Here is an 18,209-nt window from a genome sequence, read left to right as displayed (position 1 = left end):
TTCTCTGATTATGAATGAACATCCACTGCCTGCTAAAAAAAAGAAAAGCTTTGTGATTAACCCTTCATGGGATAAAAATTTTTTTTAGTCTTTGCAACCCTGATGGATGCAGACAGATTGGCGGAAGCATCCTGTGTCAGATTACTTGTTGGAACTCCTACAAGTGCCCACTCAGGGGAGGGGGGTCAGGGGACACCCCTTCCCCAGAACTCAGGCTCTGCTGCAGCTGCACAGATAGGACACTGAGGAGGAAAGTTGGGTTCCCTGTCTGCGATCTCCTTTCCCCTCTATGGGTGTGACGTTCCCTCCCAGTTATGACACAACATCAGCTCCTTTGAATCAGAGTAATAAGTGCTGCAAAGTTACAAGCTCCTTGTTGCTGCACAGTGGCTGGATCTAAGCTTCTGGAGGGAACCACCAGATTTCTGAGTCAGAAGATGACCCAACTGCTGTGGATATTCTCTGTTGGATTATGTTGCTGGATGAGTGTTTGCCAGGCAAAGATAGGTAAGATGTTCAATCTATGGCACCAGGGGCATATGTTACCCATAGAGGCACTGGTGCCAGTGTGCAGCCCCTATGGACTGGGCACCGCTGTGGTACTTGCTTCTTTGTTACACTGTAACTTGCAGGCACTATATATAGACTTATATACATGGGACCTATCCCACCAGCATATCTCTGGGGAAATACCCTTGTCTGGGGTCTGTAGCAAGGCTTGGGGTCACCCTGGCTATAAGGAGGCTAATGTGGCTTTCTGGTCATCTCCTGCTGGCTGCATTGGTGGCCCCAGAAGTCAGATGTTGGGCAGAGTCACACTGCACAGCCTCTGCAGAGGATACCTACATACCATTGCCTTCTTAGGATTTTCTTGCTTAGATGTACTGTAGTTGGGTCTCTTGTGTATTGTCTTTTTTAGTGTATGATGTGAGTCACCCCTATTAGTATGATGTAGCTTGTGCCAAGCTGGAGAGGGTCATCTTCTGGCTCCCCCTAGCTGGAGCCTTGCTGGACAGGCTGGAACTTGTAGTTCTCCTATGACTAGCTTATATTGATGATTAAGGGACAGAGAGACTATACTCAGGAGAGAGGTAAAGTACCCATCGATCAGACCCTAACTGACATTTTTGAATCAGCCTATAACATGACAGTTAGGGACTGATTGGCTGGGACTTTATCTCTCTTCAAGACCTAGTACATCCGCCTCTCGGACTGCTGTAAACCTTCTGTAAAAGTGCATTGTATTTAGCCCATGCACAGTGGCTGTGCGGTGTGTGTGCGTGTGTGTGTGTGTGTACATTTATATTTATGTTTGACTATACTTCCAGCGTGCAGGGTTTGGAGTGGGCACCCAGAGTGGGTGTATCTCCTGCCAGCAGAGTCTTGCAGCGCACGTGCTTCTATATATTCCACTGCTGCAGCCTGAGCTGTGGGGATAATATACATGTAGCACCAGTCTGGCAGGCTGATTGCATATGGGACATTTGGTACGTCTGGGAAATAACAGAGGCATGCACCAATATGGGTGATCCCAGCCTCTCACCTCAGCCTCTCATCCCAGTCCCTCACCTCAGCCCCTCCCAGCCTCTCACCTCAGCCTCTCACTTCAGCCTCTCACCTCAGCCTCTCATCCCAGCCTCTCACCTCAGCCTCTCATCCCAGCCTCTCATCCCAGCCTCTCACTTCAGCCCCTCCCAGCCTCTCACCTCAGCCTCTCATTCCAGCCTCACACCCATCACATCTTACTCTAATATAATATACTTATTTAAACTTGGTTACTGAATGGAACAAACACTTTTCTGGCTCCAAAATTCATTCTCATCTTGCTCAATTTTGGAAAAATGGGGTGGGGCTGGGCGCTGGGGTGGTGGTGGTGGTGGGGGGGGGGGGGGGGAGGGGGGGGAGCCTAGGGCATTGTATTGTAGAAGAGGAATGGAAAGGCATTATTCTTATTATTTATTAGCAGCCTATTGCAGCAAATTCTGTTGTGCTTTACAACTGGAACCAGTGATAAAAAAACTGGGATAGGGTCATTAGGTCTACAGCAACTAGTCTACAAGCATTGGGTCGACACCACTGGGTCGACAGGCAACAAGGTTGACATGTGTCTAAGTCGACATGTGTCTAGGTCGACATGGGTCAAGGTCGACAGGTCATTAGGTTGACACAAGCATTATGTCGACAGTCAAAAGGTCGAAATGGTGTTTTTCACTGTTTTTTGAGCCGACATGTACCGACAGGCGGTATTTCATGCCCTACCATCACTAAGGCGTGGTTGGAGAATAAAGCGCAGCAAGGCACCGTGCCTAAAGGGATGCCCAGCCTCACATCAGGGACCAATCACCACCGCCTCATATAGGGCCCACCCTCACATCAGGGACCAATCACCATCGCCTCTTATAGGGCTCACGCTCACATCAGGGACCAATCACCAACGCCTCATATAGGGCTCACGCTCACATCAGGGACCTATCACCACCGCCTCATATAGGGCTCACGCTCACATCAGGGACCGATCACCACCGCCTCATATAGGGCTCACGCTCACATCAGGGACCGATCACCACCGCCTCATATAGGGCTCACACTCACATAGGGGACCGATAACCACCGCCTCATATAGGGCCCACACTCACATCAGGACCGATCACCACTGCCTCATATAGGGCTCACGCTCACATCAGGGACCGATCACCGCCGCCTCATATAGGGCTCACGCTCACATAGGGGACCGATCACCACTGCCTCATATAGCGCTCACCCTCACATCAGGGACCGATCACCACCGCCTCATATAGGGCTCACGCTCACATCAGGGACCGATCACCACCGCCTCATATAGGGCCCACCCTCACATCAGGGACCCGATCACCACCGCCTCATATAGGGCTCACACTCACATCAGGGTCCGATCACCACTGCCTCATATAGGGCTCACGCTCACATCAGGGACCGATCACCGCCGCCTCATATACGGCCCACGCTCACATCAGGGACCGATCACCGCCGCCTCATATAGGGCTCACGCTCACATAGGGGACCGATCACCACTGCCTCATATAGCGCTCACCCTCACATCAGGGACCGATCACCACCGCCTCATATAGGGCTCACGCTCACATCAGGGACCGATCACCGCCGCCTCATATAGGGCTCACGCTCACATAGGGGACCGATCACCACTGCCTCATATAGCGCTCACCCTCACATCAGGGACCGATCACCACCGCCTCATATAGGGCTCACGCTCACATCAGGGGCCGATCACCACCGCCTCATATAGGGCTCACGCTCACATCAGGGACCGATCACCGCCGCCTCATATAGGGCTCACGCTCACATAGGGGACCGATCACCACTGCCTCATATAGGGCTCACGCTCACATCAGGGACCGATCACCACCGCCTCATATAGGGCTCACGCTCACATCAGGGACCGATCACCACCGCCTCATATAGGCTCACGCTCACATCAGGGACCGATCACCACCGCCTCATATAGGGCCCATGCTCACATAGGGGACCGATCACCACCGCCTCATATAGGGCCCATGCTCACATCAGGGACCGATCACCACCGCCTCATATAGGGCTCACGCTCACATCAGGGACCGATCACCACCGCCTCATATAGGGCCCACGCTCACATAGGGGACCGATCACCACCGCCTCATATAGGGCCCATGCTCACATCAGGGACCGATCACCACCGCCTCATATAGGGCTCACGCTCACATCAGGACCGATCACCCACCGCCTCATATAGGGCTCACGCTCACATAGGGACCGATCACCACCGCCTCATATACGGCCCACGCTCACATCAGGGACCCCATCACCACCGCCTTATATAGGGCCCACGCTCACATCAGGGACCGATCACCACCGCCTCATATAGGGCCCATGCTCACATCAGGGACCGATCACCACCGCCTCATATAGGGCTCACGCTCACATCAGGGACCGATCACCACCGCCTCATATAGGGCCCATGCTCACATCAGGGACCGATCACCACCGCCTCATATAGGGCTCACGCTCACATAGGGGGCCGATCACCACCGCCTCATATAGGGCTCACGCTCACATCGGGGACCGATCACCACCGCCTCATATAGGGCCCATGCTCACATCGGGGACCGATCACCACCGCCTCATATAGGGCCCATGCTCACACAGGGGACCGATCACCACCGCCTCATATAGGGCTCACGCTCACATCAGGGACCGATCACCACCGCCTCATATAGGGCCCACGCTCACATCAGGGACCGATCACCACTGCCTCATATAGGGCTCACGCTCACATCAGGGACCGATCACCACCGCCTCATATAGGGCCCATGCTCACATCAGGGACCGATCACCACCGCCTCATATAGGGCCCACGCTCACATCAGGGACCAATCCCCGCCGCCTCATATAGGGCCCACGCTCACATCAGGGACAGGTCACCGCCGCCTCATATAGGGCTCACACTCATATCAGGGACCGTTCACCACCGCCTCATATACGGCCCACGCTCACATCAGGGACCCCATCACCACCGCCTCATATAGGGCTCACGCTCACATCAGGGGCCGATCACCACCGCCTCATATAGGGCTCACATCAGGGACCGATCACCACCGCATCATATAGGGCTCACGCTCACATCAGGGGCCGATCACCACCGCCTCATATAGGGCTCACACTCACATCAGGGACCCGATCACCACCGCCTCATATAGGGCCCACACTCCACATCAGGGACCGATCACCGCCGCCTCATATAGGGCCCACACTCACATCAGGGACCGATCACCACCGCCTCATATAGGGCTCCCACTCACATCAGGGACCGATCACCACCGCCTCATATAGGGCTCACACTCACATCAGGGACCGATCACCACCGCCTCATATAGGGCTCACGCTCACATCAGGGACCGATCACCACCGCCTCATATAGGGCTCACACTCACATCAGGGACCGATCACCACCGCTCACATCAGGGACCGATCACCACCGCCTCATATAGGGCTCACGCTCACATCAGGGACCGATCACCACCGCCTCATATAGGGCTCACTCTCACATGAGGGACCCCATCACCACCGCCTCATATAGGGCTCACGCTCACATCAGGGACCGATCACCACCGCCTCATAATGGGCTCACGCTCAACATCAGGGACCGATCACCACCGCCTCATATAGGGCCCACACTCACATCAGGGACCAACCACTACCGCCACCTTATAGGGCTCACGCTCACATCAGGGACCGATCACCACCGCCTCATACAGGGCCCACTCTCACATCAGGGACCCGATCACCACCGCCTCATATAGGGCTCACGCTCACATCAGGGGCCGATCACCACCGCCACATATAGGGCTCACGCTCACATCAGGACCGATCACCACCACCTCATATAGGGCTCACTCTCACATCAGGGACCCGATCACCACCGCCTCATATAGGGCCCACGCTCACATCAGGGACCGATCACCACCGCCTCATATAGGGCTCACTCTTACATCAGGGGCCGATCACCACCACCTCATATAGGGCTCACGCTCACATCAGGGACCGATCACCACCGCCTCATATAGGGCTCACGCTCACATCAGGGACCGATCACCACCGCCTCATATAGGGCCCACACTCATATGAGGGACCCCATCACCACCGCCTCATATAGGGCTCACGCTCACATCAGGGACCGATCACCACCGCCTCATATAGGGCCACACTCACATCAGGGACCCTTGTTGAGTTGTAGGCCTGGGCTAAGTACCCATCTGCCCTGCTGTATACTAGCCTCTGCCAGGAATATACAGTAATGGAATGTAAGGAATGTGTGCCAGTGTCCCATTCAGGAGAATGTAGTGCCAATAAGTGAGGTGATGGGATTAGGATGCTCCATATGGGTCTCATCTGCCACCTCTTCCCCATCTTTTCCTGACAGTAATAGGAGTCTGTGCTGGTGATTGATCCTCTGCTTCCGCGTTGGGGAGGAGGGGGGGGGGGGGGGGGGGGGCTGGAGAGGCCTTAATCGTTCTGGTTGCCTCTGAAGTGAGCATTACATGTGTCCTTAATTAGTATCCCGCCTCCCGTCACTTATAATGGGACAAGGGAAGCTTTAGGCGTTGTTAACCTCACTTATAAACTTATTAGATTGACATTTCCATAAAGGACGACACACACACACACACGCTCACACATATATGCAGGGGTGTTGCGGCTGTATTATGTCAGTCTGCCACAGCGATCCCATATGATACAAAATATGGTGCCAGGTTCTCAATTCCTGCATATATTATAATACACATTTGAAGTCACCCCGTTAGATCTATTATGCTCATATTATACAGCATGCGGTCATTATCAGAGTCGCCAATGCTGGGGGTTAGGCCGCACTCTGGGGCGTGACTATGCTTCTAGTGGAATGCTTGGCTTCATGGGGGACCTGGTTGCACCTGCCCTTCATTCCTGGGGCACCAAAGAGGCCCAAACCTGATCATTTGTACCCAAGAACACCCCACCGTCACAACACCCCCCCCCCCCCCCCCCCCATATTTAATTCTTAAACCTAGGAAGGGAGTTGGGCACATTTAGCAGCTAGTGGGGAAAACTAACCACGCAGAACTGTGCATCTAAGGGGTAGAGGAAACTGCAGCAGTATGGATGGATATGAGGCGGTTTCTATGGTTGCAATTTAGCAACAAAAATTTTCCGATGCACGACGCAAAGAGCATTTGTGGCGGTATTCTACATTAAGCCAGATGTATCAAGCTTCAAAAAGTGCAGAGTGATAAACAGCCAGCCAATCAGCTCCTACCTGTCATTATTTAAACCCAGACTGTAACATGGCAGTTAGGAGCTGATTGGCTATTTATCACTCTCCATTTTATCACTTTTTGAAGCTTGATACATCTGGCCTCTAGAGCGATACGGTACATTACCGCCACAGTCCTCCTTACTGGAAGTAGACGTGGTCCAGAGATGGCTGAATGTCTGGCAGGGATACTGTATGTGCTTGCTCCGATTATAAAATAAGCCCCTTTATCACTCCTGTTCCAGAAGACATAGCGCAGGTAAATATAATGTCACTCCGCAGACCTAGGCTGGCGGAATGCTTCCAGTATGTTAGTAGGAAGGGCACAAATACGTTACAATAACTCTACGCTTCTGTCTGAATGATAAGGAGGCGGCTATATTACTCCGGAGACGGTGAGGGCCGTATTCCCAGCCTGCATCTGGCCTGTGAGCAAACAGTAGGACAGCATGGCCGCAGCGCCCGCGCAGGCATCATTAACACTTTCCTTAATACATGTTCTCTCTATGAATGTGAGGCGTTAACCCCCGCAGTGCTGCACACTGTCCTATAGCTGAGCAGGGGGGAGGCGTATGGAGGAGAGATCTCCCCTGTATTACAGAGGAGGCTGCAGAGGCCAGCAGCACGTTTGGGTCTGTTGCTGGGGGCCAGGGGCTGGGGACTGGGGGCTGCTGGCCTGGAACAGAGTCCCATTGTAAAGCCTCATGCCTTGAGGTGTATTTCAGGAATCAATTACTCTGCCCTCTCCCCTCAGCGTTTGCCTCTGTCAGCTCCTGAGGAGATGAAGCACATGGTGGCAGGGGAAGGCGGCTGAGGCTGGGAGCAGGAGGATGTACCAGAACATGTCGGCTAATTCTCTGTATTGCACACATTGCTGCCACTAGTAACTGTGTCGTCACTAATACTGACACTGCTCGGTGCAGTGACAGACGCCGCAATATCACGGCACAGCTGCTGCAACGCCTCGTTCAGGGGAGGACCTTACTCCTAAATAATACTCTTTTATACATGTTGTGTCATTACACGTAAGATGCTTGATTCCCCCCATAGAGATGAGGCGCAAACTCTACTACCTCTTGTACAGAGCTGCGTACACCTTGTGGAACCCTCAATATAACATTGTTACACTGCTACATTCATTGTTGTCATCTAACTGAATGCGCTCCCTGATGAGGAAGCCTCAGTGAGACGGGGTAGGGGTCATAGGGTCGAGAGTCGATAGGTTGACACATGAAAAAGGTCGGCATGGCTTAGGCCTACAGGGCCAAAAGGTTGACACAAGCTATAGGTCGACATGGTAAAGGTCGACATGAGTTTTCACTTTTTTGTGTCTGTGTCGACATATGTCGACAAGGGCACTGTATAAATGTAACGTGTCCCCTCGCATGGCTCGCTACGCTTGCCACAATTATAATCTAACTCCTATGTCCAATTGGATAGTAAAGTGTTGAAAACCACCTGTTTTGGGGAAAAAAGCGAAAAATTAACATTGACTTATTGTATGTGTCGACCTTTTGACCATGTCGACATAAGGCATACCAACCAATAATGGTTGATTATTGACTGATGCCCTTTTTATTGTTGTCTACCTAAGAATTTTTGGTACTTGTGAGTTATCTGGACGCCCGATTTTTTGATTGTATGCCTTAAGTTAAGGCATACAATCAGATGCGATGCGATGCGATGGACCCGATTTTTCCATAGGAATCAATGTTAAAATGATTCCTATGGAAAAAGGGGTCCTTTTCATACCCCTACTATCCAAGTGGGCATGGAGTTGGATATAAACCTGTGGCGAGCGTAGCGAGCCACCGAGCCCGAAGCGTGGCGAGCGGAGCGAGCCCCGCGAGGGGACGGTATTCCGTGTCCCCTCGCGGGGCGCACTACGCTCGCCACGCTTCGGGCTCGGTGGCTCGCTACGCTCGCCACAGGTTTATATCCAACTCCATGCCCACTTGGATAGTAGGGGTATGAAAAGGACCCCTTTTTCCCATTGAATTCCATGTTAAAATGGACTCAGTCCATTTTAACATTGATTCCTATGGAAAAATCGGGTCATCGCATCGCATCGCATCCGATGGTCGCATGCGATGCGATGCGATGTGCCCGATCCGACCCGATTTAGAAATCGGGCGTCCGGATAACTCACAAGTACCGAATTTTTCAACTGCTGTGCCGTGGCACGTTAGTGTGCCTTGAGGTCTTCTCCAGTGTGCCACAAAATCTAGAGATGTCCACACCAGTTGGTCTCTTGTTTTCATGTGAAGGCCAGGGGCGGATCCAGGATAAAATGACAGGGGGGGGCACCATGATAAAAGAGGGTTTAGGTGGGGGAGGGCCAGTGTTAGTCGTGCCAGTGTACATGCTAAGAGAGCGGCAGAGAGAGGGTGGCAATGGGATTAAAAATAGGCCCTGACATTTAAAGTACGCAGGCCCACCATGGCGACAAAAGTGAAGGATGTAGTTGTGCGCGCGCCGAAGGCGCGCTCTGGAAAAGGGGGTGTGGCCACTCAACAGGGGGCGTGTCCTTGAGTGTAGTGTACAACACCATATACAACTTCTACACATTATGCAACAAAATACTAGACCCCATTATACTTGCCCCTTACACATGATGCCAAATGGAATGAGCCAAAATTCAAACAATGCCACATGGATTGTGTCAAAATTCACATAATGCCACACGGATTGAGCTAAAATTTACATAATAACACACAGATTGAGTCAAATTCATAAAATGCCAAATGAATTGAGCCAAAATTCACATAATGCCACATGGATTGTGTCAAAATTCACATAATGCCACACGGATTGAGCCAAAATTCACATAATGCTACACGGATTGAGACAAAATTCACATAATGCCACACGGATTGAGCCAGAATTCACATAATGCCACACAGATTAAGACAAAATTCACAATACGCTTCATAAACAGGGACATTGTCCACCAAAGGCGCGCATTAAACATTTACACCATAATGTCCATTGCACGTTAAATTACACGGCATGATGTCCATTATGTATTATGCCAAACACCATAATGCCTATTAAAAATGATGCTACATACAGTAAGTGCTGCTGATCTACATGCTCATTGCCAAGGGTTCCATGCTCATTGTCAGAGGTTCCATGCTCGTTGCCATGTGGGATTACATGCTCATTGCCAACGGGGAATACATGCTTGTGGTAAATGGGGGACAGCCGCCGCCAGACAAAAGTGATAGCCACTGACAGTGGCAGAGCCTGGCTGTATTTCGAGCACTGCAGGTCCCAGCTATTTGAAATAATAGCCATTTCACACCAGAAAATGCATTCCCAGGTTGGCCCCTTTTACACCAGCCTAGTCCCTGCATTTTCTGGTGTGAGGGGGAGAGAAAACCACCCCTCCCCCCCTTTAACCAGTTATCTCATTTAACCGACTATATCTTCGGAACCAACTGACCCATTTACATGAGACAAGTATCATATTGAAGAACTTTTGAGTGGGCTTTGAATGATTTTGGTCCAGTGAAACTGGGCCATTTGGTTCCAGAGTAATCTGCCCTCAAAGAACATGAACAGCCATGAAATTACATTTCAAAAATAAAAAAAAACGATTTACACGCTATATCTCTGGAACCGATTGACCGATATGGACTATCCCGGTATCATATTGAAGGCCCAGCGATTTGGAATTGAATGACAACAACCACAAGCTCCTGTGATGCCAGGGGGAGAACTGGCAGCCGTCGGAATCAGGTGGGGGTCGGAATTGACGGGTCCCATATTATCCTATGGGGAAAAAAATGTTACAGCTTTGCCAGGCGATATCTCCGGTTCCCGGGGGGCTAGAGACATGGGGCTGGGCTCGTTGGAAAGCACTGGTTCTCATCTACAAAATGAATGACAGGGGGGGGCACGTGCCCGGGTGCCCCCCCCCTGAATCCGCCACTGGTGAAGGCCAATGCATGTTATATTTGTTACCTGTGGGGACCAGTGTGATTGTGTTTTCACATGGGAGCCAATGTTTTTTTTATTTCCTGTGGGGACCAGATGGTGTGCCTTGGTAATTTTATAATCTTGTTTGGTGTGCCGCGAGTTCAAAAAGGTTGAAAATCTCTGGTCTACCTGCATCATGTAAGCCTGGCCTGTAAGCCAATCAGAATCTGGAGGCAGGGCTTTGCAGGTGTCAGGGACGGTGCTTTGCTCTGGTTTCCGGTACCATAAAGAAGAAAGACAACAATAGGAATCTTCTGTGCCGGGAAACCATGTGGTTCTCCCCCATCAATGGGAAAAGTATTCACCATCGGCTATAAACCATCGATATTGTTGATACATCAATCTACAATGACCATCCTTATTCTATGGTAATAAAAATAAATGATGCTGAAAGGGAAATTGGATATTCCCTTCCTCTGTGTAAGGAGCAGATTCCGTTACCTCTGGATAACTATTTATCGTTCAGAGTTTGCCATGGTATCTGCATTTGCCTGTGAACATATGAAAACACGCGTGGCCTTTCTGACCTTTTCTATGTTGCGTGTTACAGTATCTGAGTCATTTCATCACATGGCTGCTCCATGCCACCTATATATAATCGCATTGGTTCCACACTCCACAAGGCCGGTTCTGTAATAAGATTTGTTCCACCACATTCCCCACTATAAACCGTAACAGCGACATTCCCCAGAGGCCAGCTCCTCCGCCAACTGCATATGAGCCCCAGTATTGACCTCTGCTAGTGGCAAACACGTCCTGGTTAATGTGACCTGTTGCTGGGGTTTACCACTTGTTATTGGTGTCATTGTGGTTAGTTCCAGGGTGCAGGTGGAAATGGAACTACAGCTACGGTTATGAGTAATGAACTGCGGAGTAGCTGGAGAAATAGTTGATGAGATAAATGTGAGTTATACAAAGATATTTGGTTTTCTTTTTGTATCACTTGATTATTAATAATAAAGTTCTCCTTCCACAATAAAAATAGTTCCCATCAGTCACAGAGGTCGACCTTGTAACCTTGCTGCAGACTCCTTTTTGTAGCTAATTATGGCCATAAAGGGGTTGCGAAGGGGGTTTGTGAGTCAGCAGTGACTATATGAACTGAGTGGAGAGAGATCTGCCATAGTTCAGCGGCTCCCTTTCTCAGGGACCCTTTGACTGCTGGAGCCCAGCCACATTTGCCTCCATTGTCTCTGGGAGTCCCACCACTGGTTGTATGTTCTCATGGTCTTATTTGAATTTCCTCTTGCATTTTTCCAAGAGCGCATAAGAGGCCAGAAATTGGGTGAAACTTGGGAGAATTTTTAAGAAACACAGTTACCCCCTTATCACGCCCCCCCCATCTTGCCCCCTTGCCAATGGGGAGACGACCATAAGGCTATGTGCATACTTTGTGCTGTATATCCATGGGATGTGGGTAACAATCTCTCTATCTGTGTTTCCTGTGTTTGTGACTGAAGCAGATAACGGCTTCCTCTCGTCACAGACAAATCTTTTTAATGACATCAATTTAAAGATTTTTTTTTTATAGAGCATACACACGGTGAGATATGCACAAATGTTCTATTCGATTAGCTTATAGAAGCAAAATTGAATAGAAGTCAAATGGTTCTTCTACATTCGATGCAGATTCGATCCCAATGTGCGCTCCTGTGTAGTGGCAGACAAGAGTATATAGTGGAAATCTTATGCTGCCCATACACTTGTGCGATCGGATTAGTGCAATGTCCATCGAACCCGATCGCATCTTGTGGTGCTAAAGTGCCCCCTTTGCAGCACCCGATCTTGAGATGGCACATCGGGTGCTGGAAGAGGGCGGGCAGAGGGCAGCATTATGTAGCGCAAGAAGCGCAAACGGGTGGCGGGGGTCACTCAGCAGTGGCGGCAGAATTGTTTAAACACTGGGCAGCCCTCTGATTGGCTGAGATAGCTCAGACAATCAGAGGGCTCTCCAGTGTTTTAAACACTTCTGCCGCCACCACTGACAGACCCCCGCCACCCTCTAACGCTACTTCTTGCGCTACATAACGCCGCCCTCTGCCCACCATCGCCCACGCCGCCAGCGGTCCCTTCGCCCCCCCCCCCCCCTTATCCCCACGCTGATGAAAAAGCGTTCCCTCTGCCCCCTACCTGCGGATTGCATTCGAGCATCGCATGTGGTTAAAAATCACATGCGATCGCTCCTGCGATTCGATAGATATTATTTGCAGCACATAAGATCTTGAGACCCGACATTCGACTGGCGTGCCCGTGCATCGTGTCAAATGTCCCCTTAAAAAATGCATACAATCATTCGATTTATAGGCCAGATGTGGTCAAAATCAAATGATTGCATGCAATATCTCACTAGTGTATGGACAGCATAATAGTAGATAGCACAAATCTAATGTGTTCACTGCAGCATTCGATTCGATGTCCATCTCCTGCCTGACGCCAGTGTTGATCTAATAGATAATCTGATAGCAAATGGAATGGACGTCGAATGGTAAGTCAAATAGAAAATAGTGGGAATCGAAAAAGAGTAGAAAAAACTTCAGAGCAGGATGAATAGTCCATATCTGATAGAAATCGAAACGAAAACAGAATCGAACCGTGTGTACGCACCTTAAGTTTAAAATACAAACAAACAAAACTTTCAAGCAGCAACATGTGGGCAGCCATCGCACTGTCTGTATGCAGCGTTACTCCCCGTATGTACCAAGCAGCAGCATGTGGGCTGCCATCGCACTGTCTGTATGCAGCGTTACTCCCCGTATGTACCAAGCAGCAGCATGTGGGCAGCCATCGCACTGTCTGTATGTAGCGTTACTCCCCGTATGTACCAAGCAGCAACATGTGGACAGCCATCGCACTGTGCGTATATATTTTGCAATACTTCTTAGTTCTTTGTAGAATATTGCTAAATCTTGTGGCTTGTTCAGGTCATTGCACCAGTTTCCTACTATGTTATTATAAAAGGTCACAGTACTGGGTGGAAGTGCGTCAGACAAAACATTGAGTAGTCCCATAATGCCGGAAAGGTTGGAATCTTACATTTTACACTGAAATGATTATGTATTTTCTTTTAGAAAAGGAAGCACGCGGGAAGTGGAAGGGCCACATGGGAGGTGGAAGGGCCACATGGGAGATGGGAAGGGTGCCTGGCTTCTCCGTAGTCTTTTTCCATAAGAACTACAATTCCAGGGTCTTTCAGACCCAAGTAATGTCCCTGTAGGGATTCCAGAAAAAAACTCCTTCAGGGGAAGCGCAAAAAGCATTTTGATGTGATTTGCATCATCCCCCAATATACGACACTTCATGACATCATGCATCAGGAGGCAAGGCCATGAGGACGACATTTGCATCATCACCTTCCTGCGAGGAGCCAAATACGATAAAACTCTGTTACTGGGTGCACTACATTAGGAACAAATAGTTATTTATAGATGTGAACAGATTTATTTTCGTGATGTCACTATTTCCGTGATGTCACTAGCTCCTAGCGAATGGATTGGCTGAATCTGGTCAGCTGACAAAATGTTTGCCTGCAGTGGAAGTAGATGGCCAATTAAATGCAGCATTTAAGAATGTGACGGGGATTTTTGTTGAATCCCTCATTAATACTGTACATTACCTGAAGGATAAAAAAAGGGGCAGACTAGATGGGCCAAATGGTTCTTATCTGCCGTCAAATTCTATGTTTTTATGTTACATATTAAATCAAAACAAATAGTACACACTGTATCTCTGTGTGGAATGACCAGCAGGGTCACGGTGCACAGTTCTCAGTGAGTGAGCCGGGACTTCTTTCGCTATATGTTGGCACAGTGAGGTGCTCCTGTCCTGTCTCTCAGGCCTTGGGTTGGTCACATATTCTTGAGGCTTTTTTTATGCACAAAGAAACAATAACTGAGATGCCTCTGACCTCCATTAGATGTGGCCTTTATGCAGCTCATTTCCTGAGCCGGGGTGTATCGCCTGCATGCCCCTTGTCATCCATTATAGGAATCCCCTGGATGTTGTACGTATTCTGCTGTGAGGCGGATCAGTAACACGTATCCCCCAGCATTAATACATGATTATAGTCCAGGGGCGTGACTTTTGCTGTGAGGAGGATCAGTAACATGTATCTCCCAGCATTAATACACGGTTATAGTATCCAGGGGCGTGACTAGTGCTGTGAGGAGGATCAGTAACACGTATCTCCCAGCATTAATACACGGTTATAGTATCCAGGGGCATGAGTAGTGCTGTGAGGCGGATCAGTAGCACGCATCTCCGAGTCCCAGCATTAATACATGGGTATAGTATCCAGGGGCATGACTAGTGCTGTGAGGAGGATCAGTAACACGTAGTTTTCAGCATTAATACATGATTATAGTATCCAGTGGTGTAAATTGTGCTGTGAGGCGGATCAGTAACACGTAGCTCCCAGCATTAATACATGGTCATAGTATCCAGGGGTGTGACTAGCGCTGTGAGGTGGATCAGTAACACGTAGTTCCCAGCATTAATACATGATTATAGTATCCAGGGGTGTGACTAGCGCTGTGAGGCGGATCAGTAAGACGTAGTTCCCAGCATTAATACATGATTATAGTATCCAGGGGTGTGACTAGCGCTGTGAGGCGGATCAGTAAGACGTAGTTCCCAGCATTAATACATGGTTATAGTATCCAGGGATGTGACTAGCGCTGTGAGGCGGATCAGTAACATGTAGTTCCCAGCATTAATACATGATTATAGTATCCAGGGGTGTGACTAGCGCTGTGAGGCGGATCAGTAACACGTAGTTCCCAGCATTAATACATGATTATAGTATCCAGGGGTGTGACTAGCGCTGTGAGGCGGATCAGTAAGACGTAGTTCCCAACATTAATACATGATTATAGTATCCAGGGGTGTGACTAGCGCTGGGAGGCGGATCAGTAACACGTAGTTCCCAGCATTAATACATGATTATAGTATTCAGGGGTTTGACTAGCGCTGTGAGGCGGATCAGTAAGACGTAGTTCCCAGCATTAATACATGATTATAGTATCCAGGGGTGTGACTAGCGCTGTGAGGCGGATCAGTAAGACGTAGTTCCCAGCATTAATACATGATTATAGTATCCAGGGGTGTGACTAGCGCTGTGAGGCGGATCAGTAACACGTAGTTCCCAGCATTAATACATGATTATAGTATCCAGGGGTGTGACTAGCGCTGTGAGGCGGATCAGTAACATGTACCTCCCAGCATTAATACATGGTTATAGTATAGCTAACAAGGTGTATTCGCTTATCTGTTAGAAATATTGGCATATGTTAAAGTTATGTTAAATTATTTCTAAACTATCTACTTGTGAGCTGGATAGCACATATGCTATTTTGCCAAATTAGGGGCAGATGTACAGTACTAAGAGATGTAGAGAGATGATGAAGTGGAGAGAGATAGAACCAGACAATCAACCCCTAACTGTTACAGACACCGGGCCTGGTCCAGCATCAGGTGTACTTTTGTGAAAATTTGCAAAATCTTTCAGGTTGCTGCAGCCGGCCCCAGAAACGGTACCAGCAAAGGCTCAGTAGCCCCCCTCCCCCACCCCCAATGCTGAGTTGTCACCTCATTGGAGCCCCCTTGCAGATTCCTGTCATGCCTTAGACTGCGGTTGCATTTTTCACAAATGTAACCGCTGTTTTAAGTGATTGCGCATGCGCAGATTGACAAAAATCATGATTAGCATTTTTTTGGGAGAATTTGTGCATACTTGCCTACATTCTGGCTGCCCTTTCCGGGAGAGGGCAGCCAGCTCAGGGGGGGGCGGGGCTGCGGGGAGTGAAAAAGGGTGGGGAGGGAGAGGAGGAGCCACACGGGTGGCTATTTGCTTGTGGGAGTGACCAGAATGAACGTGCTTTTTTTAGCCACGCCCCTGACAGGCAATGCCATTTTTAAGGCATTGCACTGCGGTGGGCGAGGCTAAAACGGCGCGATTCATGTAATTTGACCAGTGGGGGGGTCGCGGGAGCCGGGTGGCTTTGCGGGAGGGTTGCCCTTCTTTCCGGTGGGCCGGGAGGGGGACCCGATTTCCGGGACCCTCTCGGCCATTCCGGGAGGGTAGGCAACCCTGAATTTGCGACTCATGCTGAATCAGGCCCACAGTCTGTAACAAGACAGTTAGGAGCTGAGTAGCCTGGTACTTTGTCTCTCTCCACTTTATCCCTCTCTATGGTTTTCTAAATCATCCCCACAATAACAATGGGAGCACTGGAGCTTACAATCTACAGGAAAAAGGGAAATACAGTATGGCCCTTATTCAGATCTGATCGCAGTACAAATTTGTTCTCAATATGGGCAAAACCATGTGCACTGCAGGTGGGGCAAATGTAACATGTGCAAAGAGATTAAGTTTGGGTGGGGTGTGTTGAAACTGAAATCTAAATTGCTGTGTTAAAATAATGCAGCCAGTATTTACCCTGCACAGAAAAAAAATAACTAACACAAATTGAACTCTCTCTATACATGTTACATCTGCCCCACCTGCAGTGCACATGGTTTTGCCCATTTTGAGAACAAATTTGTACTGCGACCAGATCTGAATAAGGCCCATAGTATGTGTGGAACATATAAAGCCCCATACACACTGGGTGACTATGAGCTGAAAGCCGCTCAAAACACCAAGTTTGGAGAACGGCTTTGCATAGCGCTGCGCTATGCAAAGCCGTCCGCACCCCTACCCCCCTCCCTGACCGCGACGGGCAAGGGGGAAAGCTGCTCAGTGTGTTTGCATTGTGGCTGCCCTTTCCGGGAGAGGGCAGCCAGCCAGATCATCGCTGTCCATACACGCTGGGCATAATCGCCCAGTGTGTATGGACCTTTAGAGGACATTAGAACTCTGCAATCAGCCAAGTCCTCTGCCACTTACAGTACATATTTCGGTGCATCCTGTATCTGCGCTGCTTTTATACAGCTTGACTTTTGTTAACATTACTGTGCAACCCCACTCGGTTTTTCTAATATAACCTCCCGCCAGTATGGAATAGGGGTGTAGAACTTAAATAATATGCTTTCATCACACTGTGGTAGGAAGAGGGCTGCAGCTGATTCCAATGAGATTCCAGTTTTATTTGCAAAAAAAAAAAAGGTTCTATAGGGGCTGCCGCTGCCATTGTCCGATTTACCAATCTCCAGATCAGATGACGCAGAGAGATATGGGGGAAGTTAGGTGAGTAATGCATGTGGGAACCTCCGCAATGATATGTGGGATACTATGGTCAGCGATGTACAGTGCACTGTGCAAGTAATCATGGCTGGCAGCGCAATACATTCGCTCCGTTGTCACCGCCTTTCCCTTAGAGGACAGGAGAAATACAACGTAAGCCCTCTCGTGCTGAGTTTATTCATTTTGGCCCAGCTTTTGCTTTTCAAGATAACAAGTGCAAATAGG

The 18,209-nt window shown here is 49.4% G+C and overlaps 1 protein-coding gene across 2 annotated transcripts in view; it reads left to right on the top strand.

Annotated features, from left to right (window-relative positions):
* Positions 1-223: 223 nt before the first annotated feature.
* CD44 (CD44 molecule (IN blood group)) overlaps positions 224-18,209 on the top strand; it is a 39,622-nt gene continuing 21,636 nt past the window's right edge. Inside the window, exon 1 of one of the 2 annotated variants that reach the window (XM_083163880.1) lies at positions 224-507. In XM_083163880.1, the coding sequence (XP_083020006.1) occupies positions 438-507 (70 nt within the window). In that variant the 5' untranslated portion in view covers positions 224-437. The remainder of the gene's footprint in view (positions 508-18,209) is intronic. The other variant, XM_083163881.1, reaches the window with a different exon arrangement.

The sequence above is a fragment of the Crinia signifera genome, chromosome 11, assembly GCF_055691185.1.
Source record: "Crinia signifera chromosome 11, ASM5569118v1, whole genome shotgun sequence".
Taxonomy (NCBI): Eukaryota; Metazoa; Chordata; class Amphibia; order Anura; family Myobatrachidae; genus Crinia; species Crinia signifera.
Note: the sequence above shows the minus strand (reverse complement) of the source record. Positions and strands in the feature narration are given on the sequence as shown.